Source organism: Lucilia sericata, unplaced genomic scaffold (genome assembly GCF_015586225.1).
Source record: "Lucilia sericata isolate MDLA Ls3-8-SP2 unplaced genomic scaffold, ASM1558622v1 Contig000110F_arrow, whole genome shotgun sequence".
Taxonomy (NCBI): Eukaryota; Metazoa; Arthropoda; class Insecta; order Diptera; family Calliphoridae; genus Lucilia; species Lucilia sericata.
Genome location: NW_023994142.1, coordinates 185,770 through 198,182, shown reverse-complemented (window position 1 = coordinate 198,182; position 12,413 = coordinate 185,770). Strand labels below are relative to the sequence as shown.

Here is a 12,413-nt window from a genome sequence, read left to right as displayed (position 1 = left end):
ACACATATAATTTTAAGGATTTGTAGCAGTATTCTGAGAGAAATTCTGAATTTAAATCTTACGTTATTTTTATAGCAACCCATTCTTAAATGCAGTAGTGTAAGGTAGTCAGCGAGAAAACTAACACTTAAGCAAGAAGAGAAAAACACTGAGAGAAGCACCTAAGTAAATTGAGAACAAGTGGAAGGCTGAGAATAGCGTTCAGTCTTCCTCTTGCTTGAAGAAAGCGACAAATACAATAGACTAGTCCATGCAGAACGATTGTAATTTTATTACTAAAAATAGACTAGACTATAGACTAGTCTATAATCTAGTCTATAGTCTAGTCTATAGTCTAGTCTATAGTCTAGTCTATAGTCTAGTCTATAGTCTAGTCTATAGTCTAGTCTATATTCTAGTCTATAGTCTAGTCTATAGTCTAGTCAATAGTCTAGTCTATAGTCTAGTCTAGTCTATAGTCTAGTCTATAGTCTAGTCTAGTCTAGTCTAGTCTAGTCTAGTCTAGTCTATAGTCTAGTCTATAGTCTAGTCTATAGTCTACGTCTATAGTCTAGTCTATAGTCTAGTTTCTATAGTTCTAGTCTATAGTCTAAGTCTATCGTCTAGTCTATCGTCAGTTATAGTCTAGTCTAGTCTATAGTCTGTCTATAGTCTAGTCTATAGTCTAGTCTATAGTCTAGTCAGTCTATCTAGTCTAGTCTATCTATCAGTTAGTCTATAGTCTATAGTCTAGTCTAAGTCTAGTCTATGTCTAGTCTATAGTCTAGTCTATAGTCTAGTCTATAGTTCTAGTCTATAGTCTAGTCTGTCTATAGTCTAGTCTATAGTCAGTCTAGTCTAGTAGTAGTCTATAGTCTAGTCTATAGTCTAGTGTCTATATATAGTCTAGTCTAGTCTAGTCTTAGTCTAGTTATATCTATCAGTCAGTCTAGTCTATAGTCTAGTCTATATCAGTCTAGTCTATAAGTCTAGTCTAATAGTCTAGTCTAAGTCTAGTCTATAGCTAAGTCTATCTATAGTCTAGTCTATAGTCTAGTCTTAGTCTAGTCTAGTCTATAGTCTAGTCTATAGTCTAGTCTATAGTCTAGTCTATAGTCTAGTCTATAGTCTAGTCTATAGTCTAGTCTATAGTCTAGTCTAGTCTAGTCTATAGTCTAGTCTATAGTCTAGTCTATAGTCTAGTCTATAGTCTAGTCTAGTCTAGTCTATAGTCTAGTCTAGTCTAGTCTATAGTCTAGTCTAGTCTAGTCTAGTCTAGTCTAGTCTATAGTCTAGTCTAGTCTATAGTCTAGTCTATAGTCTAGTCTATAGTCTAGTCTATAGTCTAGTCTATAGTCTAGTCTATAGTCTAGTCTATAGTCTATAGTCTAGTCTATAGTCTAGTCTATAGTCTAGTTTATAGTCTAGCCTATAGTGTAGTCTATTAGTTAGTCTTTCAGCTAACCTTCTAGTCTATAGTTTAGCCTTTCAACTAACCTTCGGAGGTACCCCAATGCATTGATATATTCTCTTGCTCACAGCCGATCTTTAACAACCTTACATTATGGCATTTAAGAAGCACTTTTTTCACACAATCTAAAATCAACGTGGAATTAAAAAAAACTTTAATTGAATTCAATTTACACAAAAAAAAAAAAACTATTATTAAATCAGAATAATTTTAAATTAACATTGACATTAGTGCTAAAGAAAACTTTTATACAATTGATAATTTGCAGGTGTTATTTTTTTAAGGTACAAAAACAAAATTTTATAATTGGAAATGGTGTAGTTTTTTTTAAGTAGCAGCTTTACAACAACATTCAATTCATTTGAAACAATTATAATGTTAAAGATGTTTTTTGTTTTGGTTTTTAATTATTTTTGATTTTTATTACAAAATTCACCCTTTAACCTAAAGCGTGGATTAATTTGAAAGAGATACATGGTAGTTTTTTCATTTGGGATATTTTGAGGGATTTAAGGAGGATTTGAAAGGATTTATTTTATGGATTTTATTACTTATTTTATAAGTAAGAATGTATAAATACTTAATTATATTATAAAAATAATATATAATAAATAGATAAAATAGCTAAATGTTTTAATTGTAAATGGAAATATAAATATCTTACCCAAGTGAATTCCAAGAATCCATATTGTTATTATTGGCATTCGTATTGTTATTGTCCTTGTTATTGTACCAAGGAGCACCGGAATTATTGCCATTCGAATTATTCAAATTGCCATTGTTCCCATGATTTGAGCGTAAATTATTGTTGTTGTTATGTTGCTGCTGTTGTTGTTGCAATTGTTGTTGCTGCTGCTGATATGAATGAGACTGATGGGGAGAGAAAAGCATACGTCCTCTATGATTTCTAGATGAAGAAGGCCCATTGCGCGAAAAAGGTCTACGGGTGGTACCCGTATGATTTGAATTTATCATGATGTTGTTGTTATTATTGTTCTTGTCTGGACTTTATTTTGGCAAATTGTTTTTATTTTTGTTGCTTCTTTTTCGGGATTATTTAGTTTTGTTGAAAAAATAACAAAGTTTCCTTTAATTGATCTTTTTTCACTTAATTTTTCTGTTTATTGTTTTTTATTTTTACTTTTATTTTTTGTAATCTTAGTTGAGGTAAGTTTTTGGGAGTGTATAAAACTGTAATATCAATAGAAAAAAAGTATATTTCATTGTTATAACTGGCAGAAGTTTAATTCAGAAGTAATTGTCTTTGTAAAGTGAGTATTGTTTTACAGAAAATTACATTTACTATAAGGACTATTTAACAGAGAACTATGAAAACCCATTTCAACCAATAAGAAGCTTTTTTTAAATAAAACTGAGCAAATAGTGAGAGAGCATTCGATACAAATTAAAATTATGCATTTCAAGCTAAATCTTGGACAATATTTCCATTTCCGTTTAATACATCTAATACTTCCATTAAATACTGTATTTTGCTCCAGGGCTGAGTGGAAAATTAGCTTTCTGATTTTGTTTATTATTTATACATGTGTTAGCTTACATACATATACATGTATGTGTGAAAGCAAGAGAGCTCTTTATAGATATCTGTTATATACATACTAGAAAGTCGAGATTTTAAGTTAGTTTTAAATATATTTTAAGCTTCTATGAGAGAACCAAAGAGTTGTAGATTTCATCTTTCCCATATATCTTTAATTAAATCCTGATGAATTCTAAAGTTCTATAATTTTTATTAACAAAATTTTTAAAACTTGAAAAATTACAAAAAAATTAATTGAATCCGAACGACTTCTAGTTCTTTAAAAGCGACCATGGAACTGGTGATATTGATATTACAATTGGAACCTGTTCAAGAGCTTTTAAAAAGTTTTCCAAGGAACAGTTTTTCTTGTAATCGTACTATATTGTTTTTTTAGACTAGACTATAGATTAGACTATAGACTAGACTAGACTATAGACTAGACTATAGACTAGACTATAGACTAGACTATAGACTAGACTATAGACTAGACTATAGACTAGACTATAGACTAGACTATAGACTAGACTATAGACTAGACTATAGACTAGACTATAGACTAGACTATAGACTAGACTATAGACTAGACTATAGACTAGACTATAGACTACTAGACTAGACTATAGACTAGACTATAGACTAGACTATAGACTAGACTATAGACTAGACTATAGACTAGACTATAGACTAGACTATAGACTAGACTATAGACTAGACTATAGACTAGACTATAGACTAGACTATAGACTAGACTATAGACTAGACTATAGACTAGACTATAGACTAGACTATAGACTAGACTATAGACTAGACTATAGACTAGACTATAGACTAGACTATAGACTAGACTATAGACTAGACTATAGACTAGACTATAGACTAGACTATAGACTAGACTATAGACTAGACTATAGACTAGACTATAGACTAGACTATAGACTAGACTATAGACTAGACTATAGACTAGACTATAGACTAGACTATAGACAAGACTATAGACTAGACTACACAAAGTATATATGAGCGTACTAGTCTATCAACTAATATGTGGACATCTTATCAAGTGTTTATGTTAGAAAAAGTACCGAAAGTAACGAATTGGGCAATATTTTTTGATATTTAAAGGTACTGAAAAAAGTACAAAAGTACTAGAAGTCTTGTATTGCAAAATTTTCTTAAATTAGTGAAACATTTTCCAACATTTTTTATAACCGGATAAGTCGACAGGGGTTAACATTTACTTAATCTCTTTCGTTGTTGAATACCTCAAAATGCGAAAAAAACACCCTCTTATACTTGATTACTTAAGGCAGTGGGAGGTTTGGTTTCTCTTGGTATAACATTTGCCAAAAAAAATATTCGATATATTTTTTCAGGCTTATTTCTATTTATTACATTAAGCAAGCAGCCTTTTGTGCCAAGCATATTATGGAATACAAACAGAAAAATGGAACTTAAGGAAACAAAATTTTGGCTCGAAATACATAATTCTATTTTATATTTACATCCCTTAAAGTATTTTTTTAATGTACGACTAAGAATACCAGTAAAAATGTTTCCAACCAACACATTTTGGGTGTTTTTTTTTTTTTCATAAAATGAACATGCAAATTATAAGCAAATAATCATCACAATTACAATTTATACTTACATTTACATTTGTTAAAGTTGCTTTTTTATTTAAATCATAAAACTATTTTCCAAAAAAATAAGGAACACAACTAATGAAATTTGTAATGAATTGCGTGCAAGTTTAATATATAAAAAGAAACCAAAATAAAAAATATACTTTTTTATGTTTAAATTTAACCACCAGGACGAAAAGAAATACAATAGAAAAAAAGAAAGAAAACAAACGTAAATAAAAACTGCAAAAAATTTCTATAAATTTTTTTTAAATGGAAAAATAATAATGGAAAATAAGAAAAATTTTTAAGGATAACGAATAAAATGACAAATGACCTTTAAGTGAAATGACTCATTTAACAAAATGGTTAACTCCAATAATGAAATTTGTTCAAAAATAATTATAATTTAATAAATATATAAAATATTAAGTTATATTAAGGGAATTATATTTACTAAGTTCCAAAAAATGGAGTTAATCATTTTGGTTAGAGAGGCATACAGGTAAATATTTATGTATGTATATGTAGTGGTAGTAGTTGTGTAGAGTAAAAATAGGAAAAAAAGGAGCAAATTTGACACAAACACACATTTATATAGAGAGAAAGTAGCAACAACATTCGTAAAAGAAAAGTAAAACAACCAAAAAATTTATGGTTTTTATTTGTAAAAAATTTATTAATAATTTATTTCAACCATAAAGATTTCTTAATTTTTTTTTTGTTTTTTTTTTTTTTAACATTAAGCTTAATAAATATAAATGTAGTAAAATGGTAATAATAAATGGTAAAAATACAAACAAATACAAAAAAGTACAATTTGCTATAAATATTATTAATAAGTATGTAATAAGATATTTAAATATGTAAAAAAAAGAGTAAAAAACACTCACAAAAAAAGAGTACTTTAAATTGTTCTCTCCTTTTAAGCAATATTAGTTTGATTGACCCAACACAATTTTGTTAACAGTAAACAAAACAAGGGAAAATATTAAGTAAATAAATAATAAATTTCTTTAAAAAACACACACAGAGAGAGAAAGAATGTGATTTAATTGAAAGTACTGATTTTTTTAGTGTTTTATTTTTTTTGTAATTATTTTTTTTTAATATAAAAAGTGTGTATGTATATGTAGTATGGGTACGGAAGTTTATATATAAATATTATATATTATTAATTAATTAATATGAGTGTTTTAATACTGGTTTTTTTTCGATTTATGATTTTATCATGTAAAGCGTTTGTATAGTTGTTTTAATTAAATTTTTTAACTAAATCACAGTTTTAATTAATTAAATTGTTATTTAATAAAAGCTAAATTATAAGAAATAATATAAACATAGTAGTTAAGTAAGTAATTTTATAACAAAAGAACCCCATTTTGTTTTATACTAAAAACTAAATTAGTTTTATTCTTTGATACAACTACAATTTATTTTTCAAATTAATTTTCTACAAAAACAGCAGAGTTATGAACAAAAATATGTAAATAAATAAATAGTAAAATGTATTATGTAATATTACAATATAATTAATTAGTTTGTTTTCTCTTAATTGTTTTTTTGATTTTATTTAATAATTATTAAGTTTTTGTTTAGTTTGGTAAAATAAACATTTATTATTATTTTTTTTTTTTTGGTGTAGTATTATTTATTATGTAAATATGATGGTTAGGCAGCCAATGATGAAAATGTACAAAAATAATTTATTGTTAATTTTGTTTTTAATGAAAACTAAATAGTTATTTTTTATTATTTTTTAATGTATGTTAATTTCTGCTTTAGATTATGAACAATTAAATACAAATTATCAATTTTACACAGTGACAAAAAGTGCTAATAGAAAAAGGCTTACACTGATAGAAAAGAAAGACAAATTGAATAAAGTCGAATAGAGACTAAAGTATACTTTATTAAAGCACTAAGTCGAAATCACATCAAATTTCCGAAATATCTTGTTCTAAAGTTTGACCACATTTGAGACGTTATAACAGCGTGACGACAACTTTATTTATTTAATTTATTATATCATCTGAAAGTCCAATCTGTCGACTTTAAAATAATAGTTTAATCTCTGTTATTAGTTCTTATTTCTTTAAGATATCTGAATCTTTAGAATTTGTAAATGTGATTAATTTCCAATAAATAATCACTTTTGTAGAAATTCTCTTAATACCTTAATTTTCTCTAAACCTTAAAATTATTTTCATAAGGAGACGTTATATGGGGGCTAGGGTCAAATATGAACCGATATTAAACAATACCAACCAAACTTTATTAATAGAAAATATTTCTGGAAAATTTCAGTTCTTCAGCTCTTCCCTCTTAGATCCTATCGAGTTTTCAACAGACAGACGTGGCTATATCTTCTTAGAATTTATTAATGGTCCCCAATATAAAACTCTTGTGGGTCTATAAGCGATATTTGTATATATTACAAACGAAATGATAAAATCAATATAACCCTCATCTCTCAGCAAAATAGGGACCGATATTAACCAATACCAAGAACTCTAACTTCTCCCATTGGAACACTATCGCTAGATTTTCTTAGAATCTAATAAGGACCCTGAATGTCCTTATTAGAATATGTCTGTTTTCAACAGACATACGGACGTGGATAGATATTCTTAGAATCTAATAAGGTTCCTGAATGTATAAACTCTAATGGATTTATGACCGATATTTGTAAAGATGTTAAGAGATGGAATTGGGGGGTCAATACCCGACAGGCATTCTTTATTTAACTTTACGTTGTAAAAATGGAACGCAGTTAGATCTTCTTAGAATCTAATAAGGACCCTGAATGTATACACTCTAATGGGTTTATGACCGATATTTGTAAAGATGTTAAGAGATGGAATTCGGGAATTTGGGGCGTCAATACCCGGCAGGCATTCTTTATTTAACTTTACGTTGTAAAGATGGTTTACTTCTATTTGAACTGAAAAGAATTACTTATTACTTCGGAACTCTTCGAAAACCTCTTACAATATTGCTAAAAAACATCTCAACCCCTCATTTGTTAATCGTTAATATAATACATTTAAATCTCTTAATGTAACAACTGCACAACGCAATTTTTCCTTGACACAAACACACTTAATTCCAAATTTAGTTCAATGTCTATATTTTCTTTCAGTGTAAACGCAAACAAACAATCTATTTCAAATGTCAAACCACTAAATCAAGAAAATAAAAACGAAAAAATTTTTAAAATAAAAATGTGCGAGATATTATTTAATGAGCCATTAGACAAAAAGTATACAAAAAAAGTTGACTTTGTTTTTTTTTTTTAATTATACGTTAATGTTATTTGTATGTAAAAGAAATAACAATTTTCAAAAGAAGTAAAAAAATGTAATTAAAATTATTTGAATTAATTGATTTTTGTTGTTTCTTTATACAATAAAATGCTTAAATACTACTTGGTTTTCTTTTTTTTTTTATTAAAGAAAATTTAATATATGGTTAATTATTGAAAAAAAAATAATAAATGTATGCTTTTTATACAAATAAGGTAAAACAGCCGGTTTTCATTGGATTATTAATTGATTTTTTTTTTAATAAATATTAGAATTATTATTTTTAAGTATAAGTTTAGGTATGTAGTTTACTACAGGTGGTTGTAGTGGTGGTGGTGGTAGTAGTAGTAGTGGTGGGTGGTGTATGTAGTAGTAGTACAAATACAATTACAAGTAGTAGTAGTAGTTATAGCTGTAGTAGTGATAATAGGAGCTCATTTTAATTCGTAAACATATGAATAATAAATAAAACATTTTACAATATTTTTTTTTTTATTTCAATATTTTTAAATATTTTATTATGAGATGCAATATAAATGGGTGATTGTAGTATATTTATACGAATATCTATATATATGTATATATTTTGTTTATGCTTTATTATCAATATGGAATTTATAACAACATATTAATAAAATATCGTTTGGTTTTTTTTTTTAATATTTGGGGTGTATAAATAATTAATAACAAATTAACAGTCAGCAAAAGTTCGATAACGGTAAAAAACTAAAAAACAGTTTTCGTTCCTAACTAATTTCCCTATTTTTTAATACTCTCCACTCGGAACTTTTTAATAGGAACAAGATTCATCTAAATTTCTCGGGAATTTTTTAAATTCTCTTCAAATTTATTAAAAATTAGTTGTGTTTATAAAATATTTTCGATAAATTCGTTATTTTAAAGAATTTCTTTATAAATATAAACATCGTTAAATTCTCTCTTTGGTTATTACTTTCAAAATAGGTTTCTTAGTTCGAATAAAGCTTTTTTGTAAAGAATTTTTATATACCCAGGGTGCTGATGTAAAGGTCCTTGGAATCAAAAGAATTTGGTAATTTCACTTATAATAAAGAGAAAAGTTTTAATGGACCCAAGTGTGTCCCAGTGAAGCAAAGCTCAAACAACCTAAACTATCTCATATTTAAGTCGTAACCGAGACTTGATAACAATTCCAACCAATAGTTTAACCCAGAGGCTGAAGTATGGAGCTGCGTTGAATCTCTCAGGATAGGTTATCGAGATATGGTGTTCTACAGATTAATAAAACAACTTTGTTTGGCGATATTTGAGTCGTTATAACAGCGCAAAGAAATGTTTATTTACCAAATATGTTATGCCATCTGAAGGTCCAATCTGTCAACTTTAAAATTAAAGTTTAACTTCTATTATATTTTCATCCTTTTTTGAGATATCTTAACCTTAGAACTACATTTATACTTAGGTTAACATATTTCGAAGAAGCGAGTAGATAGAGCAGAGGTTAAACTTTTATTTTAAAGTCATCGGATTGGACTTTCAGATGATATTAAAATCTTAATAAATAAACATATCTTCGCGCTGTTATAACGTCTTAAATGTGGTAAAAATTGGATTTTTTCCAAAATTTTTAATGCAAATCTCGAAAACCTGATGTAATGGTAAAAATCCTGTAGAAATGTATACTTTGGCTATTCGATTTCCACGTTTTTGAAATTTTGTTTACTAAACACAATATCGGGAAATTTTAGAGAATATTTACAGGCGAATTAAAGATTATATATGTATCACAAAAATTCAGTTTTTATTAGATTCTAATAAATTTGATAACTTAAGCCCTGAAACGAATTTCGCTGACTGTAATTTGTTATTTTTTTGTTTAAGTACAGAACACATAAGTAGTATGTAATATTTGTTTTTGTTTTACTATTTTTTAATAGAGCAGACATTTATAAAATACAACATTAGATTGGCTTTGTTTCAAAATGTTTGTTTAATTTTTGTTTCGTTTTTTTTTTAATTAAAATGCAAAATACTTAAAGATTAGAGATTATATGCTGCACGTTGCAAAAGAAAACATTTACCAAAACCACCAACTAAAATATATAACAAAAAAAAAAGAACAATCTAAAATTAGATAAAAATAAATAAAAAAAGTAGAAGGAAAGAAAGACAAAAACAAGAATTGATGATGCTAATATAAAACATTGATTAATTAATAGTAAATAATTCAAATTTTATTAATTTCAAATGAAGACATAAAAAGCAATATTATTTTGTACAAGAAAAATAAACGTTAAACAGTGATATTTTAAAATTTACCTTTATGAATACATATGCATATGTATGTGTGTGATTAAAATAATGTTGAAATATTGTTTTTTTTTTTTCAATTTAGTATAACTCGTTTGCATAGAATTAATTAAGAATTGTTTATGTTTTGTAATTTTTTGAGTGTATTTGTTTTAATTATAATCACTTTTAAACAAAATTTTTATTATTATTGTTAATTTTATTGAATACGAAATAAACAATATTACTTCATACTTCAGCTGTTAAAGTCTTCCCCGAAAACAAGTTTTTCAATTTTAACTTGGTTTAGTTGAAAAAATCATAAATCGAAGTACACTGAGCAAAGTTTTATTATTATAAGCAGTGGTCGTTACAGGGAGAACATATAAGGAGAACATATAAAAACAACTTTTAAAAACTAACGGCTGTATTTATAAAAACTTATTTTAGGTTTATTAAACAATTTTAGGCAAAATTCAGGAAAATCGTATTTATAAACGTGAAATAGCTTAAAACACCTTCAATAAACCATTGACAATTAGAAGAATTTTATTGTAGGCTCGACCCTTCTTTAAGCCAACAATAACTTGATTTTTAACAATTTTTTTCTCAGATAAAGATTTTCCGGTAATTTTAGGTTGATTGCGAAAAGTAATTATGGTTTCTTTTAAAATAAAATCTAAAAATTCTAATTTTAACGTTTACAAATTTGTAAATAAAATTCCAGAAAATTTTTAAACGATTATATTTTGAGGAAAAAACTCAAATCTAGGCATTATTGGATTAATGCATGAATATTTGACAATATTCCAATTGTCCAGCACTATTTTTAGGCAATTTGGAAATGCCCGTCTGTCAACCAAATGATGAACAAAATCATTTGTTTTGGCTTTTTCAAAGTTTGTTGGTTAAATATAATGCCATAAAGTAATTAACCATGTAAATTATATTGATTAGTGTTATACTAATGCAAAATATATTCGCCGGCATTAAAATTAGTCAAATATCAAAGAAATTTATCAATATTTGCAAAAATTTATCAAAAATTACAAGGAAAATAAGTAAAAATAAGAAAATGTGTCATAGTGATGTATATTTTGTCGCAAAATATCCGTTATTCGGATACTTTTAATAATAATTAGAAATTATATGTTATATTTATACATCTGAACTAAATAGACATTTATTAAAGCCATATATATATTTATTTTTCTTAAAAGTTTGTTTTTATTGTCCAAATTCTATTATAAACAAAAATATGAAATTAAGAAAACCGAATCAACGAATATTTTATCCTAATTGTACGCAACACTAACACATAAAATGACAGCCATATTGTACAGTGCTGCCAACTTAAACATAAATCAGCACAATAGTTAATATACGTTTATTATTTGTTTATGAATATCATAGTTTTATTAATGGTTTTTAAGGCTAAAGTGTGCTTTAACTATTGAGTGCATTAAAAGCAAAATAAGATTTTTTTATAAATACAAGCGTAAAAGTCCAGTCATTGTTATATTTGTATTTTGCTTGTATTTATAAATCTTGGAGGCATTTCGAAAAGTTTACAAAAACCTGCAAATTTTTCACGGCCTCGATTAATAATAAGTGCAGATCACTGCTTTAAAATTAAATCAAGGGTCATTGTAATATTTTGAATAAATTTAAACCTTCATATTTCTTTAAGTGTATATTTTTTCTGATTTTTTATTTTAATTAAAACATTTTTTTTTATATATGAACAAACTTGTGTCAAGTTTAATGAACTATTTTTTTGTTTTGTGTTATTTCTGTTTTGTGCGCAACAATCAAGAATAAACAAATTTTATATGAGAATTTCAATATGAAAATATTTAACTGTTTGTTGGGGTTATGATAGAAATTCTCAATATATCGTGTAGTAAAAATACAATAAAGAAATATACAAATATCATCTAGACTTTGAAAACTCATCTCAGGGTCGTTTGCTAATATTAATTTATCTATATTGTTTGTTATTTATTTTTATGATAATAAAAATATATATAAATATAATAATTTATTTTAGCCAACTAGACACATGCTGACAAAATTTCATGCTCGGTGGGTAAATTTATAAAAATAACTTAATAATTTGTAATAATAATAGCTATTATAAACTCTAAAATTATTAAAAGCATTATACAAGACTGTTTTATATTTACATATAAAACTAAAAACTCGTTTTTTTTACAAATTTATGA

The 12,413-nt window shown here is 26.3% G+C and overlaps 1 protein-coding gene across 4 annotated transcripts in view; it reads right to left on the bottom strand.

The window, feature by feature from the left end:
• LOC119600348 (GATA zinc finger domain-containing protein 14) overlaps positions 1-12,413 on the bottom strand; it is a 43,703-nt gene that overhangs the window by 14,510 nt on the left and 16,780 nt on the right. For all 4 annotated transcript variants that reach the window (XM_037950519.1, XM_037950516.1, XM_037950517.1 and 1 more), the window contains one exon: positions 2,115-2,641. In XM_037950519.1, the coding sequence (XP_037806447.1) occupies positions 2,115-2,425 (311 nt within the window). In that variant the 5' untranslated portion in view covers positions 2,426-2,641. Of the gene's footprint in view, positions 1-2,114; positions 2,642-12,413 lie in introns of those variants that run through there.